Source organism: Haliotis rufescens, unplaced genomic scaffold, assembly GCF_023055435.1.
Source record: "Haliotis rufescens isolate VD_foot unplaced genomic scaffold, xgHalRufe1.0.p SCAF_13, whole genome shotgun sequence".
Lineage (NCBI taxonomy): Eukaryota > Metazoa > Mollusca > Gastropoda > Lepetellida > Haliotidae > Haliotis > Haliotis rufescens.
This window is the reverse complement of record NW_025963813.1, coordinates 39,262,634-39,279,298: the sequence shown is the minus strand read 5'-3', so window position 1 is coordinate 39,279,298 and position 16,665 is coordinate 39,262,634. Positions and strand designations below refer to the sequence as shown.

Genomic DNA, 16,665 nt, shown 5'->3' with positions numbered 1-16,665 from the left:
CACATAATGCTATAATGTATTCAGGTTAACAGGTATTTGACGTTACATGTATATGACAATACGCTTGAATGTGTCACTTTCCAGGACTACTGGCTGACCTTGCTCTACAAGAGACTGGTTGGGAATAAAGTGTTATCTGTGCAGACCCATTCAACCAACAGTTTCAGGGTCTATGCCCACTGTGCCAAACAGAACAGGTACACAGTTGGAAGGTGATGCATGGGTTAGTCAGTAGTGCTTTTTATATTCAGATATGATTCAGACCTACGTGATGCAAAGACAATTGTCACTTTCCAGGACTACTGGCTGACCTTACTCTACAAGAGACTAGTGGGGAATAAAGTGTTATCCGTGCAGACCAACTCAACCAACAGTTTCAGGGTCTACGCCCACTGTGCCAAACAGGAAAGGTACAAAGTGGGTGTGCTAGATGGTGTGCTCAGTATACAGGAGAAAATATTGACGATTAAAACCAAATAGGAGGGACAGGTAAATTAATTATCATAATTTATTTCTTAATCATCAACATCTGTATTGGAATTACACCATATCTTCCCAGGCCGCGTCATACCAAAAGACGTCAAGAGATGGTACTACTTGTTACCCTGTCTGGCGCTCGGCATTACGGGGCTTAAACAAGGGCTGGTCGGCTCAGAGTCAGTGTATTGTGTCTGAATCTGGTATTTATGGTAAACTGTGGCATGGTATCTCATTGGGCTAGCACTGTAAAATCGGCACCAGTCCGGAATAGTACAAGCAGCCACACATGTACACACACACACAAACACGTGAATGTTCGTCGCTAGGTAAGTGCAATAATCTTGAATGCGACGTGAAACACAATTTCACCCCGACTCTCGTGAGGAAATGGGTGATTTCTGATGTCCTGGACAGCATTGTCCCTTCACTCACTATGGCCATCATGTATTGTTACAGCGTCTACAACTACAAGTCAGGTAGTGTTGTAGTCTACATCATCAACGTCAACACCTACACCACCGTCGTCACATTCCCTCAATTCCAGACCAATGTGGATTTCTTCTGGCTTAGGCCTGAGTTCATAGAACTTACTTCGAGGCGAGTGAATACACGCGTAATGGTTATTTATAGCAGAACAAGTTTACAAATTTCGCTAAAACCTGGTGCATCATTCATATAATTTTCACCACTATTTTGCCTTTTACATTCAGTGGAATCTGTATCGGCGGATAATCAAGACTGATAGTCAAGAACATATATAGAACACTTTGAACAATTTGCAACGAACACCAATGGAAAGTAATACATTCTGAAAAGTGATTTGTGCTGTAACACGCATTGTTTGATATTCTGATTCTGTCATCATTGTACAAACTGCATAACTGATAGGCTGTTGTTGATAGGACGTGGCTTTCTGTCGCATTGCGCGAGAGCTCACATTGATTCTTTGCCACTGATGATGTAATTTCAGGAATGTGACACTAAATGGTAAACGACTGGATTATGTGAACAACACCATCCCCGACATGCCCCCTCAAAAGGCCTATGGCGGGCTCCTCATGCTGTCAGCAAGGACATTCGGGTTTGCTGTGTTCCCTGATGCGGATGTTGATATTTGCAAGTGATGCTGACTGGTATTAGACGTCACGTGTAGCAAACTATAAACGGCGTTCCATTACAAACTTGGCTTTCTGTTCTTGTTTGACATTCCACAGTTATACGTGTGACATGTATAATGCTCAAAATACACATATAATTGTAATAATGGACAAGTACTGGAGGTAGATACAAATGAATGAATGAATGAATGAATGAATGAATGAATGAATGAATGAATGAATGAATGAATGAATGAATGATACCTAGCGCCCAAGGCGACAATGTCCAAAGGAACTAATATTTGACTGTCAGCATTGCTTTCTACAATATGTGACTGCCTCCGTAGTCTAGTGGTAGAGTGTCTGCACGGAGAGCGGAAGGTCCGGGGTTTGATCCCATGTCGCGTCATATCAAAAAACGTGAAAAGATGGTACTTGTTGTTACCCTGCCTATCGCTCGGTATTGAGGGGCTATAACAAGTACTGGTCGGCCCGGGGTCAGCATACTGTGTCTAAGTGGGGTAATCATGTTTAACTGCGGCATGATATCTCAGTGGGCTGGAACTATAAAATCGGCACTAGTCCGGACTAGTACAAGCAGCAAGAAAATACCACACACACTTGTGCATGCACGTGGCTATGTAATTGCAATAATCTTGGACGCGACGTTAAGCAAGTTTTCTCCTGGCCTCAACTTTTACAATATGTTCTGTTGAACACTGTCACACTTGTTAGAAACAATTGTTGTGCCAAACAACGCCAAGGATTAGTCAACATAGCAATCTCAACTCAGTGCAGTTTATTCTGCAACCATTAACATCGAGAGAAACTCCGGAAGGTCCGGTTCAACATAAAGTTGGAATAAACAAAGGCGAACGCGGACGCATGTAGTGGGGAAAACCAACATTTGAAGAGCATTATAATCATTAGTGTTTTCGTTTCGTCAGTGCAGAGGATATACTGTCTCTGATAATACATAGCTTAAAACGCACACGATTTCATTTAAGTCTTTCTTTGTTATATTCTATACGATAATGGACCTAATGATGTCCTTTTAAGTACGAGACTATAGCTATACTGCTGACTGCATCGAAGAACGTGTATCTAAAAATCGGAAAAGATCGGTTTTGCATATATACATGCCGACTCGACCGATAAGATGATGATTCGAACTCGTACCTGCATATTTGATGCGTATCCATACAGGATTCTTTATGGAGATACTGGAAAGCATGGACAGAGTGTTGATGCCTGTGACTTGGTTGATTGAGTGTTTTCCTACACCGACAGCGTTGATCGTCCACCTTTTGTTTGTGTTAATATTTACTTACGCAGACATCAGGAGCAAATGCGAACAGTTCACGTCAGTGGCTTTCCTGTTTTTCCGACAGATGTTTTACTGTCGTTCAACAAATGTTCTAGTTGTTCTTTGATGATTTCCTTGTAAACTTTCCATAAATGTTGTAAATAGTGTGTTATAAGTACGTAATCACTACATGTTGCATATTCCAATTTTACACCACATGTTTCTCTCTTCACCCAACAATTTTCATACCAATTTTGATGGCTTTTCGATTAGGAAAACCCAGTGATTGACATCATGAGCATTGATCCACGCAATTTTGGACACGATGACACGCATCAACCAAGTCAGCGAGTGTGACCACCCGATCCCATTAGTCGCCTCTTACGACGAGCATAGTTGCTTCCTACAGCAAGCAATGGTTGCTGAAGACCTATTCTAACTCTATTCGAACGGGTAGAAACAATAAGAATACTTGATAGAATTGCAAGATCTGGGGTTGAATAACTTGTGAATCAGCTTTAAAACAGATAAGATAGTAATGTCAGTCTGGTAATCCAGGAACATAGTAACACGGCCTCTGCCCTCGTCGTGCGATTCTGCTGTCTTATCTCATGTGCCAACCAGACAATGGCTGCCACAGACATTTTACTCTAGCGACGCTCAGTATCTTCAGTCTTGTCTGTAAATCTACGTCTTTGTCTGAAGACATCCGTTCAGACTCGGTTCTTCATACATAAAACGACATTGTTGTTGGTGTCACGTTTGATGCCATTTTGACTTGGAATGGATCCCAACTAACTGTTCATTTTTGGCAAGATAAGAATGTCGAAAAGCCATCCATGTCGTATACAAACGGGAAAAGGTTACCGTGCTTCATGTAACGTTCGATAAAACTACATATATTCCCTTTCAATAGGCATATTCATGAAGACATCTCCTCGACTTTCAGGTCGTGATTCACAAGGGATGTTTTCGAGTTTGTTGGGAGCATGATACTCATGCACGTAGGTTTGTATGGGAACATCACTCAATGATTGTATAGGTATCCGGTGCTAAAACACATTCTGTTTAATGATAAATAACGCTGACGCAGTGCCACGGCTTGCTGAAAAATCAACATCTACTCTGTGGATATGCTGCAAACAGGATTGGCGCAAAACGAAGTTGCGACACATTTTCATGTTCATGAAAACACAATAGTCTTTGGAGACTTAATCTACAGTGGGTAACACTCATGATATGCCATGAGATGGATGTCCCCGTGTGACGTCACGTCAACAAGACAACCATTTTCGGTTGGTGCATTTACGGAATCGTAATACCAAACTGCCACACTGACAGCACTACCTACGTTGAGACCAATTAGTGGCAGGATCGTATGCAACCGGATGAGGGAGCTTAATATCAGGCCCTGATGTCCAGCGATACGCGTAATTGTCCTTCAACGTCAACGGCAGGCACGCCTAGCTTCGTATAGACGTTCTGACGTTCAGAAGACAAGACTTGGACAGTTTACAGTTCACCGCGCCAGGTTCCACCTGGACAGCTCTGGTGGTCGTGCAGGGGTCTATATGCGTTTAGAACGCTTCAAAACGGCGTTGTTGGCTCGTTTTCATGGGTAAGATAGCACGCGCTCACGTAGATGTTGGGATGTTGTCACGTAGATTACAATGGGTCGATGCGTTGGTATTCGATTAGTCGTGTGACTTGATTTCAGACATTGTTCATATTGATGCCCAACTGCGGAATCCGTGTTGACTCGAGCGTTTTCTCCCTGCCATCCCCACGAGGAACGGATACCCATGTGTGCAGGCACAGAATATATCTAACATTGTACTCAAAGGTGAGTAATATATACAATGACATAGTGTTTTGTGCAGGCTGCTACATGTTCAAATATTTGAGGTCACAATGATCACTTAATTTGTAATGCAGATCAATACGTAATTCAAAGAAGAAACACGGACGTACATCCTCGAATTCTCTGTATGACATCATTACATCATTAAATGGCTATCATCCATGTTTGGTTGTTAGGTAATACACATGCATGTGTGCAATGTGACCACCGTTTGCGTTGATACAGGGTCGGTAGCGGCGGTGCACGGAAGACACTAGCTGATGGAAAATAGGATGAGGGCGGTTGTTCCAAGTGTCAACCAAATATTGTCCCATCTGAGCTAGATTTACTGGCTGGTTCTTGTCCTGTCGTAGGCATCCCTCCATCTCATCCCAGACAGGGGTCTTATCTTTTGGCTTAGGGTGCTTCAGCAGAAAGACTCTAGGACCTGAACAATGCAGATCAACTGCTCGACTACATCACCCAGAAAGGATATGACATACACGGCTTTGACCTAGACAACAGTATTTTGTTCTTCACAATACATGAAACAAAAAACTCACCAACTGAAATGCGTCATTCCCCACCGTGTAATAGGAACATGCGAAACTATTGTAAGACATTGGAATATCCAATCCCGTATAACGTCTCGATTCATGATGTATTTAGTTTTTAGTTTGATTCAAGATATGATCGATAAACGAGATATGATTTTAAATGACATACAAGGGATGATATGAGGAAATGAGGACCTATCGAGTTTGTAAATGACGTGTTTGTATGTAGTACGTTTGTTTTTTGTTAAACACTGCGCTCAGCAATAGTCCAACTATACGGCGGCGGTCTGTAAACAATTGAGTCTGCACCAGACAACCCAGTGGTTGATATTTTGAACAACGATCCACTCTATCGGGTTTCGATGACACGCCATCAACCAAGTCATCGGACCTGACCACCTCATCTCATTGGTCTCCTCTAACGACCAGGAAAGTTTTCGTGGGACCTATTCTAATCCGAATGCGGTGAGGTGTCGATTACAAAATTGAAACAATATGCTAACCCAGATATCTGTATCAAGTCTTTGAATGGCTTTTAGAAGTGATTCACATAAAAAGAGAATTTATGGATGTCAACTCCTATATTGTAACACAACGTTTCGAGTATATACTTACTCCTTCATCAGGTAATGTTATGAAGCATGTGAGAACATATATATGTACCTGTAAGAACAACAAAAGTAATAAGATCACAAAGGTTGAAACTTAACAAGGGAAACCAACAGTTAATTGGCGCTGATAGGATGACAGTTGGAAGCCAGGACTCAAATTATCACTGATTGGTTATGGACAATGGTCAAACGGGAGGCAGGGGGCAATAAGCACTGATAGGTAGTAGCAATGGAAACGGACTAATGAAAGCCTGCTGGATAATTACCACAGACAATAATCAAAGTAATAAGTTCAAAGCAATGGGCAGATAGGTTCCCTGGCCACGGTTAATGGCTGGCTGGTGTCTCCTGGTGTAAATGGCTTCTTCATTGTCGCCAGTTGCTGTTGATGGTAGATAGGACTTTGGTGGCTTCCAACATGATGTTATGGTATGGGTCTTGAGAGGTATTCGGAAATGGTGGACTTTGGGTCTAGTTTGTTGACAGAGGTCTGATGTTCTTTGAGTCTGGTGTTGAGGGATCTGAAGGGTTCTACGATGTACTGGTGGCCACAGTTGCAGTAGATCTGGTTTATACATCCTCTAGAGTTTGGACAACGCCCACTCCGCAACCATGTCCTAGAACCACCAACAATAAGACAGTAGTTAATTTGAACAGCAAGACTCTCATATCTGCACAAATATCCCTCCTCGCCAAAGGCCTGAAGTATGCCCAGTCAGTGCCAAGACCAACACAGATGCCTTCTGCACCAGCATCGAGGATGGCCTCCAACAACTGGCTCCAAGCGACAGTGTCGACTACCTCCACCATCAAATTATAGACGTCATCAAGAATGCCACCAAACCACAGTGGCACTGTGGACTACTGTTTCTTGTCTGTAAATCCCTTTATAGCCAAAATCACACTGAATGCTCACTCACTCATTGATATAAATGTTTGAAAAGATTTCACTTAGTACATGGTATGGGAATATAGTTCATTGAGTGGTCATGTAATTATATTTTGTGAGATATTCAGTTAGGCATGTTTAGTTGTGGCACGTGTGAGATGTCCACACTGGGGTGTATTTGTATCCATATCAGTAGGTGCTGGACAGGTAGGAAGACCCAACACAAACCACCAGGTCGACTTGGCGCCTGTATAATTATTTGACATGGATATACACAATTGCTTGAATGCAAAGTATTTTTTTCATATGTTGAAATTTTACATAAACCTGCTATGATTAGTATGATTGAAAACAAAGTGGAACACCAGTGACTCTCAACGTAAGTATTTGATAGATCTGACATTTCTCCGGGTAAAATTTAACTTCCTTTCAGATTTGTAACGGGCGCTTGATGTCATATGTTAATTCAAAAGTAATATACACAGATGTATGTCGACAATCTACTTCTACCACTTCAAGTATGAAGGTCACATGAAGACCTGAAAACTTCAGCGCTGTATGCCAAAACAGAACAGTAGAAATAGAATACTGTGAAAATGCAAGGGATTGATTTGAGCCCATTGGGGAGTGATTTGAACCTGGAGTGAGTGTTTCCTTTTAGTAGTGGGGAGTGACCTCATCCGAGGCTCTATCAATCTAGAATCAATCTGAATTCTTAGTGGATTGATTTATTGAGAATTAGTGGTCCCTTTGAGCTCGTTTTAACCGCAGTTGGACTGTATGCCAGAACAGAAGAGTAGAAGTAGAATACTGTGAAAATGTAAGGGATTGACTTGAGCCTAACGGGGAGTGATCTAAGCCTGAACTGAGAGTGTGGGGCCAAGTAGAGGGGAGTGACCTCAGTCTAGATACAATGACATGAAGTTGTTCAGGGATTGATTTGTTATCGTCTGTTTTACGCTATTTTCCTATTGCAATTTTTTTTTATCAAGGATTTGTGATCAAATATGCCCTAGAGTATCAAAATCCGCAACGTTGCTGTGTTGAGTTTACTTGCTCTTTAAGTATTTGATTGGGCAATCACTTCTCAAACATTACAAGTACAAGGCAGGTACCTACCTGAGCTAGAAATAAAGGAAACCAGTAATCATGAGACCGCCTTATCTGTTAATTTAGATCAATGCATAAATATTCAGAGTGACAAAACACTCTTCACAGGACAACAGGGATGACTTTAACTTTCCAATAGTCAACTTTCCAATAGTCAACTTTCCAATGGTCAACTTTCCAATAGTCAACTTTCCCTTCATGTCAAGCAATATTCGAAAACCTCCAGCCTTTGGTGTTTAGATATTTCACTTCTGAGATACAATCGAACATGCTCTTTCAACCAAGATTTCAAAGAGTGTCATACGAGTCTTGTTAAGATGTTGCTTGATCAAGGTTACAACATTCAAGGCCTAAGTAAAACTTTCAAAACGTTTGAGGGTGGACATGTTGAGGACATTTCCACATTTGACGCATCGATGCCAAAACTGATGTCCGAAGCAATTCCCAATTTTGACTTGTACAATATGTTTCCGTGTTTTTTTTCAGGTGATGAATTGACTTGCCTTTGCATGTGTTTGTGGCGGGTGCCAGGGTGGGTCAGGATACGCTCCCCCTTTCGCGAATCTTAATGTTTTGACAGTGATTCAAAAACACATGCTTATGATATAGTCGGAATCGTACAATTGACTCTGCTTTATGCAGAGAGTTCTATTGCATATGGAACGGATTTTGTCGCTTTATTTTCTGACATGGACTTCTATGTCCCTGAAATAAGCAAAGTAAACTGGTTGTTTTATCAGTTCTGGCTTATCATCACTTTATCATTGACACGAGGTCACTCGTTCACATTAAATGGCATACTTCTTTATGTAGATACACATTACCATACACGAGAGCTGCTGACACCATGAATTTGATACGTGTGCTCGTTATACTCTGCTCCTTACATGTGCAATGTACAGTGGGTCAGTCTGTTTTTGTCACTGTTGCTACACACAAGGAAATAGCAACGATAGATGACCATTTCGTTGGGGTGACATTGGATTCATCAATGCTAGCAATATCTGTTAACTGGGAGGGACTTGACTTAAGGTAAGTGTATTGTGATTCACTGTTACACTATATCATATGAGTATGATAAATAATCTTTAAGTTTGAAAGAAAAGAAATATTTTCAGTTTCTGAGAATATATTTCATCTTAAACAATGTTTTAGTTCACCTAAAGTGCAGACGCTTGCAAAAGCATTATCCCCGGGCTATCTGAGAATAGGCGGAACACCTGGAGACTTCATGACCTTTGACCCAACAGGACATGGGGGTACAAGTGCAAACTCCACTTATACTGGTATGTTAACATGACATGAGATGATATATATACATATGATACCTGGTTTTGGAGTATTTAGTATTTAGTACCCATGACAATAATAACCGGAGAATCGTCTCGGACATCATTTTCGCCACTGGTGTGTCAAAATTGGTAACCTCCTCATGATGTCTACAATTAAACTTTTAGAAACCTTTACCTAGGCTTTGAATGTTGTAACACTGATCAAATTACTTTTGAACAAAAGTCAAGTAAAGCTCTCTGGAGTCCTCGATTGTACCTAAAATCTGCAATGTTCAATATAATACCTCTGCCACATGTACATATGAATCAGTGACCTACAATACATTGGTTAAAAAGAATATCTTCTTGTTTTTATGAGAAAGATATATGGGGGTTATGGCGCGAGTGTGTTTTGGGATGGTAAATATCCTCTACAAGGAGTGAACATTGTACATTGGGTTTAACTTCCAAGCACACACAAGCGTGATGACATCTTTACCGTATAATGTCATTCCTAAAACTATTATCGAAATATGTATTCTCATTTCGTACCAATGGTTCCTTAACTCTGCAAGGTTTCCTGGAATGTGCGCATTAATAATAAGTAACAATTTTAGTGATAAATCAGAAATAGAGTGACAGGAGGTTGATAAAACATTTGTTTTTAGAAACTTATTGTCGGCTTTATGGACATAATTGTACTTTGTTTGTTTGTTTGTTTGTTTGTTGTTTAACGCCGCACTCATAAATAGTCCAGTTGTATGAAGGCGGTCTGTAACTAAACAAATCGTCCAACAATCTGATTGACATCATGAGCATCGATCCAACCAAATGGGATACGATTACATGCTTTAACCATGTCAGCTAGCCTTTTACGGCAAGCACGGGTTGCTGATGACCTATTCTACCCCGGATCTTCACGGGTCGATCATTAGTTTTAGAAGTGATAACAAAAACATGATGTGACAACATGCTTCAACGAACATTTTGAAGTTGATCAATGTTATAAGAGATACGATATAGTAGGCAAGTCGGACGTTGGTTTGGTGGTGGAATCAAAGTAAGGCTATATCGTTCACGTTGTCCTACAGGAACAGTTCTATTACTCAGAACCTAGAATGACTTCTTTATAGAACTGTGATATATTATCTCTCAAATAGTTCCAGATCCCTGATGTTCCCTTTTAACTCGATCGCGGATACACAAGGGCGACGCCATGTCTGTTTCCAAACACTGAGTGGCGTTATGTTTGCATGTTTATCCGGCCTTTTTTTTTGTTGGTGTCATCCCGCTGAGAATCTTACCCATTGTATGATAAATAGAGGTTACCACGCGAGTGTGTTTGGGGATGGTAAATATCCTGCATTAGGAATAAACATTGTATTTAGCGAGCCTTGGCGAGCTAAATACATAGTGTTTATTCCTAATACAGGATATTTACCATCCCCAAACACACAAGCGTGATAACCTCTTTATCATATAATGTCATTCTTTAATTCTGTGCTTCAAAATTGCTTTCCCTCTCTCACAATCATTACCGAAACATTGCGAGTTTTCCTGGAATGCGTGTATTAATATATATTACGTCATAGGGTAAGTGATGTGTCAGTCGGACATTGACAGTAGCCAATATAGTTCCAACTGAAATCTGTTTCTTATACAGTGGCGAAGGAACATATACGCAAAACAACAATTGTTTGTAATTGCCTTTCGCGGCAATCCATCGGTCTGTCCGCTAGAGTAACTGCCCTTTGTCAAAGGGAAGCTACTCTAACCCTAGTCTATGAGACGTCACGGCCACGGTCAGACGTTGTTGACAGTCGGTCTGTCTTGTCATTACGTTAAGAAGTGTAGTCAGATGTACACAAAGCGACAAAACGAAACAAGGTAACAATTCGAACATATTTCGGCCAAATCCAACTATTTTAATTTGTGGAGAAGGTTTCAAGCCGCAGAGGGTTACAAGGGATATCGTTTTTATCCGTTGGCTTTATCCTGCCGAGAAACCTACCCATTGTATGATAAACTTGAATATCTTATGTTTGAGAAACTAAATGGGACGAGCTTAATGCCTTTGTGAAGAACGTTGGGTGGGATTTGGTGTTTGCCCTCAATGTGTTGAAGCGGAAAGACGGACAGTGGGACCCTGACAACGCCAAAGAACTGATGACCTATAGCAATGCCAGGAATTACAAGATACCTGCATTTGAACTCGGAAATGGTAGTGTGTGGTTCTACAGCTCATTTCATATCATACACAACGTAGCATTTTTGTATACAATATTATGCTTTACCAAGTATGTGCAGTTATACCTGGATAATTCCTCCGCCTACCTTGATCATTACTCCGTATTTATTACCGTCACATATGTGTACGGTGTAATTCGTACCAACCTCGAAGACGATATGTTTAGAGCATGACTAACGTACGTACTATAACGACCGTAATCATATTCTTGATATAATACTCTAGTTTCTTTGGTCTCTAGAACCTGAATATTTCCCTGAACCCTTCACCAATACAATTTCTGGAGCACAGCTTGGGCGAGATTTTGTCCATCTTAGGGAAATCATCAAGTCTACTCCTGGGTTCGAATCAACGCTGGTGATTGGACCAGATGTAACAGGTATCTCAGGACGGAAATCCATATTGTTTCAGAAGTAAGTGGAAACTTAGAAAACATGTTTTCATGATTGGCACACATTGTCTTCTGGGTACCAGTAGCATGATACTGATGTGAAAGTAACATATGATACATCATGGACATGGTCAATCTTCTCAACTGTTTTAATGCGGTGATATGATAAGCGATATATAAATCATTGTAAAGTATCCATGACACCAATCCAGTAGCTCACGTCATTCAATTACCGAAAACGGAATTCACAATTATGAGTTTGATGCTAGAATTCCTATTGATGATTTTTTAGTTTCTTCGAAGGCGAAGGAAGCAAGGCCGTTGACAGAATCACCTTTCACCAGTGAGTCTTAAGCTATGTCATCTTCTGAAACATGTGTTGAATTAAGTTATTGTAACAACACATGTTACTACTCTACGCTTATTAATATTGCTGTAGGGACACTTAATAAACGAGCTTTCCTTAGCGTCACATTTGAAAATCCTTTAAATGTTTAGGTACTATGCCTTTGAAGGCGATGCGACAGTGAACACCTGCCTCGACCCCAAGGTGATGGACAGCCTGATATCTGACATCCACAGAGTGCGTAATGTCACCACCCCCTCCAACCCCGACACTCCCCTTTGGCTTTGGGAGACATCGTCCTTCTATGGCGGGGGAACTCCAGCGTTATCTGATAGATATGTAGCTGGGTTCCTGTGAGTATTGTCTCTCTTTTTGAAAGTTACTTTATTTTTATAAAGTATAACAATTTATAGAGCGAGTATGTACTTACACCTATTCCATCAGTAGAACATACCAGAAACTGGCTTCACGGAACCTACCCGTGTGAGGAATGGAACCTGGGTCAACAGCGTGACGACCAAACGGTTTATAGTTACCCCTGTTTATAGTGCATTGGTGTTCTTTTACGAGGTAGTTAGAAATAGTCAAGCTTTAGCGGTGCGTTTTGTAAATACACAATACTGGGTCTGGCAAACCAGAGTTTGACAGCAAGACCAGTCGGTGCATGGTGACACACAATCAGCCAGATCCTGCATGGAGACCTACTCACGCTCATACTCCTGAGGATATTTGTAGTAACCGGTTAGTTGACGATATGGACCTGGACCAAACAGAAACAACAAACACACATAAAACTTCGGCCAACATCTGTCAGCTGAAAAAAAATATACACAGCCTTGTTTAATCTGGTGGGTGTAAGTGAATTGGGTTTAATGCCGCTTTTAACAGTATTCCAGTTATATCACGGAGTGTCAGCTTAGTATGGGAGGAAAGCCCGATGTGATGCAGGTCTTAGACGTTTACCACTTCAGATTAACCCACGAGCACGGGTATGGTGCTGACAAACCTAGAAACATAATCGGGGCGAACCGGGATTCGAACCCACAATCATAGGTTTTTAGCGTGCCCAAGGGACGCAACTCTGCACATCGAATCGCGGCGCCCTTGACGACTAGGCCGCCCGTGCCCGTTTGAGGACTTTTATTGTTGTGGATAGTGCCAGAATGAATGCGCAACCCTACCTCGACAAGCATGTGAGCAATTATTCATCCCGCATTTGATTCACCTAGCTTCAAATTAATATTTCAGATGGTTAGACAAGCTCGGGGTTGCCTCACGGATGGGACTTAAAGGGGTTTTAAGACAATCATACTATGGACACAATTATTCTCTGATCGAGATGAACACATTTGAACCTTATTCGGTAGGTACAAATATCATGGCATCTTGTTCCGTCGGGACTGGCTAAAATCTTTATTTTCCACCAGAAGTTACATAATATACATAATTAATCAAACGTATTCACACAAACTCATATTACCTGCACATATATACAATACAAGACAGTAGCACCAGTGTCATGCATGAAGCGTGAAAGTCCTGTATTTTCAGAAACTTTTCTGCGCCACATATTTTCTTCCGATACGATTCAGACCTACGTGATGCATAGACAATTGTCACTTTCCAGGACTACTGGCTGACCTTGCTCTACAAGCGACTGGTTGGGAATAAAGTGTTATCTGTGCAGACCAACTCAACCAACAGTTTCAGGGTCTACGCCCACTGTGCCAAACAGAACAGGTACACAGTTGGAAGGTGTTGAGTGGGATAGTCAGTGTCCTTTTTATATTTGAACATTAACTTCTAGAACATAAATGTCTCCTCTGTTGTCATCCATTTCCATAACGTGCATGTAATGTGATGACTTCTGATGTGCCAAAATATTGTAACTTTTCGCTCCAACATGTTTCCATATCTTTGAATAGTGTATACAACTACAAGCCGGGCAGTGTCGTAATCTACATCGTCAACGTCAACATCTACACCACCGTCGTCACCTTCCCACAATTCCAAAAGAATATGGATCTCTTCTGGCTCAGACCAGAGTTCATAGAACTTACATCAAGGCAAGTAAAGGGATACATGATGATGGTCAGAGACTAATACACAGCGGAACGAGAACACTTTATGATACAGGCTAATATTACGTGCGTTTTACTTTATATAATGTGCTACATACTCAAACGTGATCACTCATATAACTAACGAGACTATGGTTTATCGTCGCTAGTGTTGTCCTTAATTTCAGTTGACATTGTAATTTCAGGAATGTGACTCTAAATGGTAAACGACTGGATTATGTGAACAACACCATCCCCGACATGCCCCCTCAAAAGGCCTATGGCGGGCTCCTCATGCTGCCAGCGAGGACCTTCGGGTTTGCCGTGTTCCCTGATGCGGATGTTGATATCTGCAAGTGATGCTGACTGGTATTGTTTGCCACGTGTAGCAAACTATAAACGGCGTTCCATTACAAACTTGGCTTTCTGTTCTTGTCTGGCATTCCACAGTTATACGTGATGTATAATGCTCAAAATACACATATAATAGTAGTAATGGGCAAGTACTGGAGGTAACTGCCATCACATACATAATTGAGCAAAAAAACATTAACTCTGGTTTTCAAAGGTGCCACAGAACTATCAACACAATGTACAGTACAGGAGAATGATACCTAACGCCCAAGGCGACAATGTCCAAAGGAACTAATATTTGACTGTCAGCATTGCTTTCTACAATATGTGACCGCCTCCGTGGTCTAGTGGTATAGTGTCTGCACGGAGAGCGGAAGGTCCGGGGTTTGATCCCCTGTCGCGTCATACCAAAAAAACCCGTGAAAAGATGGTACTTGTTGTTACCCTGCCTATCGCTGTTGGTGATTGTTACAAGTGGAATGTGTAATGCGTAATAAACTAAAGCAGTGTTCCATTACAAATATATGCATTTCCTTTGTTGGCATTGCGTTCTTCTTCTTGTAACGTCTTCAAGATGACAGACTTATGCCTCCTTTAAGTATTTGACCTCGACCTCAAGGACGCTGCCCAGTCGGGCAGGATATGCTTACCCTTTTCGCGAAGACCATGTCATGACTGATTATCAGTTGTCCATTCATATAATTTTCCTAGCTATTTTGCCCTTTACGCCAAATGGAATCTGTTTCGGGCATTGAAACATAAAGGAAATATACACAAATCGTGTTCTTGCATGCATTTCCTCCCATATTTGCGTTTGTTTGGTGTAAAAACCGGTCCCGTGGGTGTAGAAAATCAATAAGTGTGTCAATTATATGGACACTTTATAAGATGGAAACATGACATTGTCATTGGCAACTGAGTCTGAAAACCCGTGCGCCTCTGACCTTGGTATATATTCACCCAGGTGTCAAGCTCATTTGTTCTGTTCATCGGGATCTGTTCCGCTGTCTAAATGAGACAACTGACAATATGTACATTAGACTGACCTCGGTCTTTTTCAAACAAACTTTCTGTTATTGTGTCAATTTAACTAAGAGACATTTCTTCAGAGTTTCGTTTTCATGGTTTCGTTTTCCACAACACAAGCATGCAACCTAGCAATGTGTTCTACATGTACATATATACGTTTACTGAACTGTCAAATTATCTGAATATGTAGTTACTTCACATCTACTTTCACTGGGCCTGTGATAACTTTCGGTAAAATCGTAGGCCACAAAACTTGGAAGAGACTCGTTTTGGACGTCTTACGGATGTAAAATCCCGAAGTAAATGTAGAACACATTACTCTTCACAGCGCCTGGAATGGCACTGTAGTGCAGAGGAGTTTTACGGCTATGTGGCTAAGTTTTATTAAGACTGATTGATAACTCAAGACTCAAAGCTTCTTATGCGTCTGCATATCTAACTGTTGTTAATGATGTTAGCATCCCAATATGTAAAGTGAAGTGACTCAAGCATTGCGGTAGGCGTAGGTGACTCCCCTCGTGTATTACCGTATTACCAATCGTTAGCACAGAGAGTGCTTGCCGTAAGAGGCGACTATGCTCGTCGTAAGAGGCGACTAACGGGATCGAGTAGTCAGGCTCTCTGACTTGGTTGATGCAAGTCATCGATCCCAAGTGCGTGGATCGATGCTCGTGATATCAATTACTGGATTGTCTGGTCCAGACTCGAATATTTACAGACCGCCGTCATATAGCTGTAATATTGTTGAGTACGGCGTTAAACAACAAACCAACTAATACAGATAAATATATCACTAGATAAGGGTGTCAAGGTAAAAGGTCATGAAAGTACAACATGACACACACATCTGGTACACGATAATCTTTCACTTTAGTTATGTAACTTTTTAACATTTTATTTATTTATGTTTATGTTATTTGAATATGCATGCTCATTTGTAAATATATTTATACTTAAAGTACATGTAGGTGTGTCACATTATGATGACTCGCGGGCCAGTCTGAAATCTGACCACTTTATGCAATCTAGTGGCCTCTAAAGACCAGGTATAGATTGCTAGGGACCTTGAAATAGTG

General features: G+C 41.1%; 1 protein-coding gene across 1 annotated transcript in view; it reads left to right on the top strand.

The window, feature by feature from the left end:
- Positions 1 to 14,623, top strand: part of LOC124116514 (heparanase-like) — a 28,435-nt gene extending 13,812 nt beyond the window's left edge. The window contains exons 4-10 of the mRNA XM_048394568.1: positions 11,651 to 11,822; positions 12,093 to 12,143; positions 12,299 to 12,499; positions 13,395 to 13,509; positions 13,774 to 13,886; positions 14,072 to 14,212; positions 14,413 to 14,623. Of these exons, the coding sequence (XP_048250525.1) occupies positions 11,651 to 11,822; positions 12,093 to 12,143; positions 12,299 to 12,499; positions 13,395 to 13,509; positions 13,774 to 13,886; positions 14,072 to 14,212; positions 14,413 to 14,566 (947 nt within the window). The 3' untranslated portion in view covers positions 14,567 to 14,623. The remainder of the gene's footprint in view (positions 1 to 11,650; positions 11,823 to 12,092; positions 12,144 to 12,298; positions 12,500 to 13,394; positions 13,510 to 13,773; positions 13,887 to 14,071; positions 14,213 to 14,412) is intronic.
- Positions 14,624 to 16,665: the final 2,042 nt, after the last annotated feature.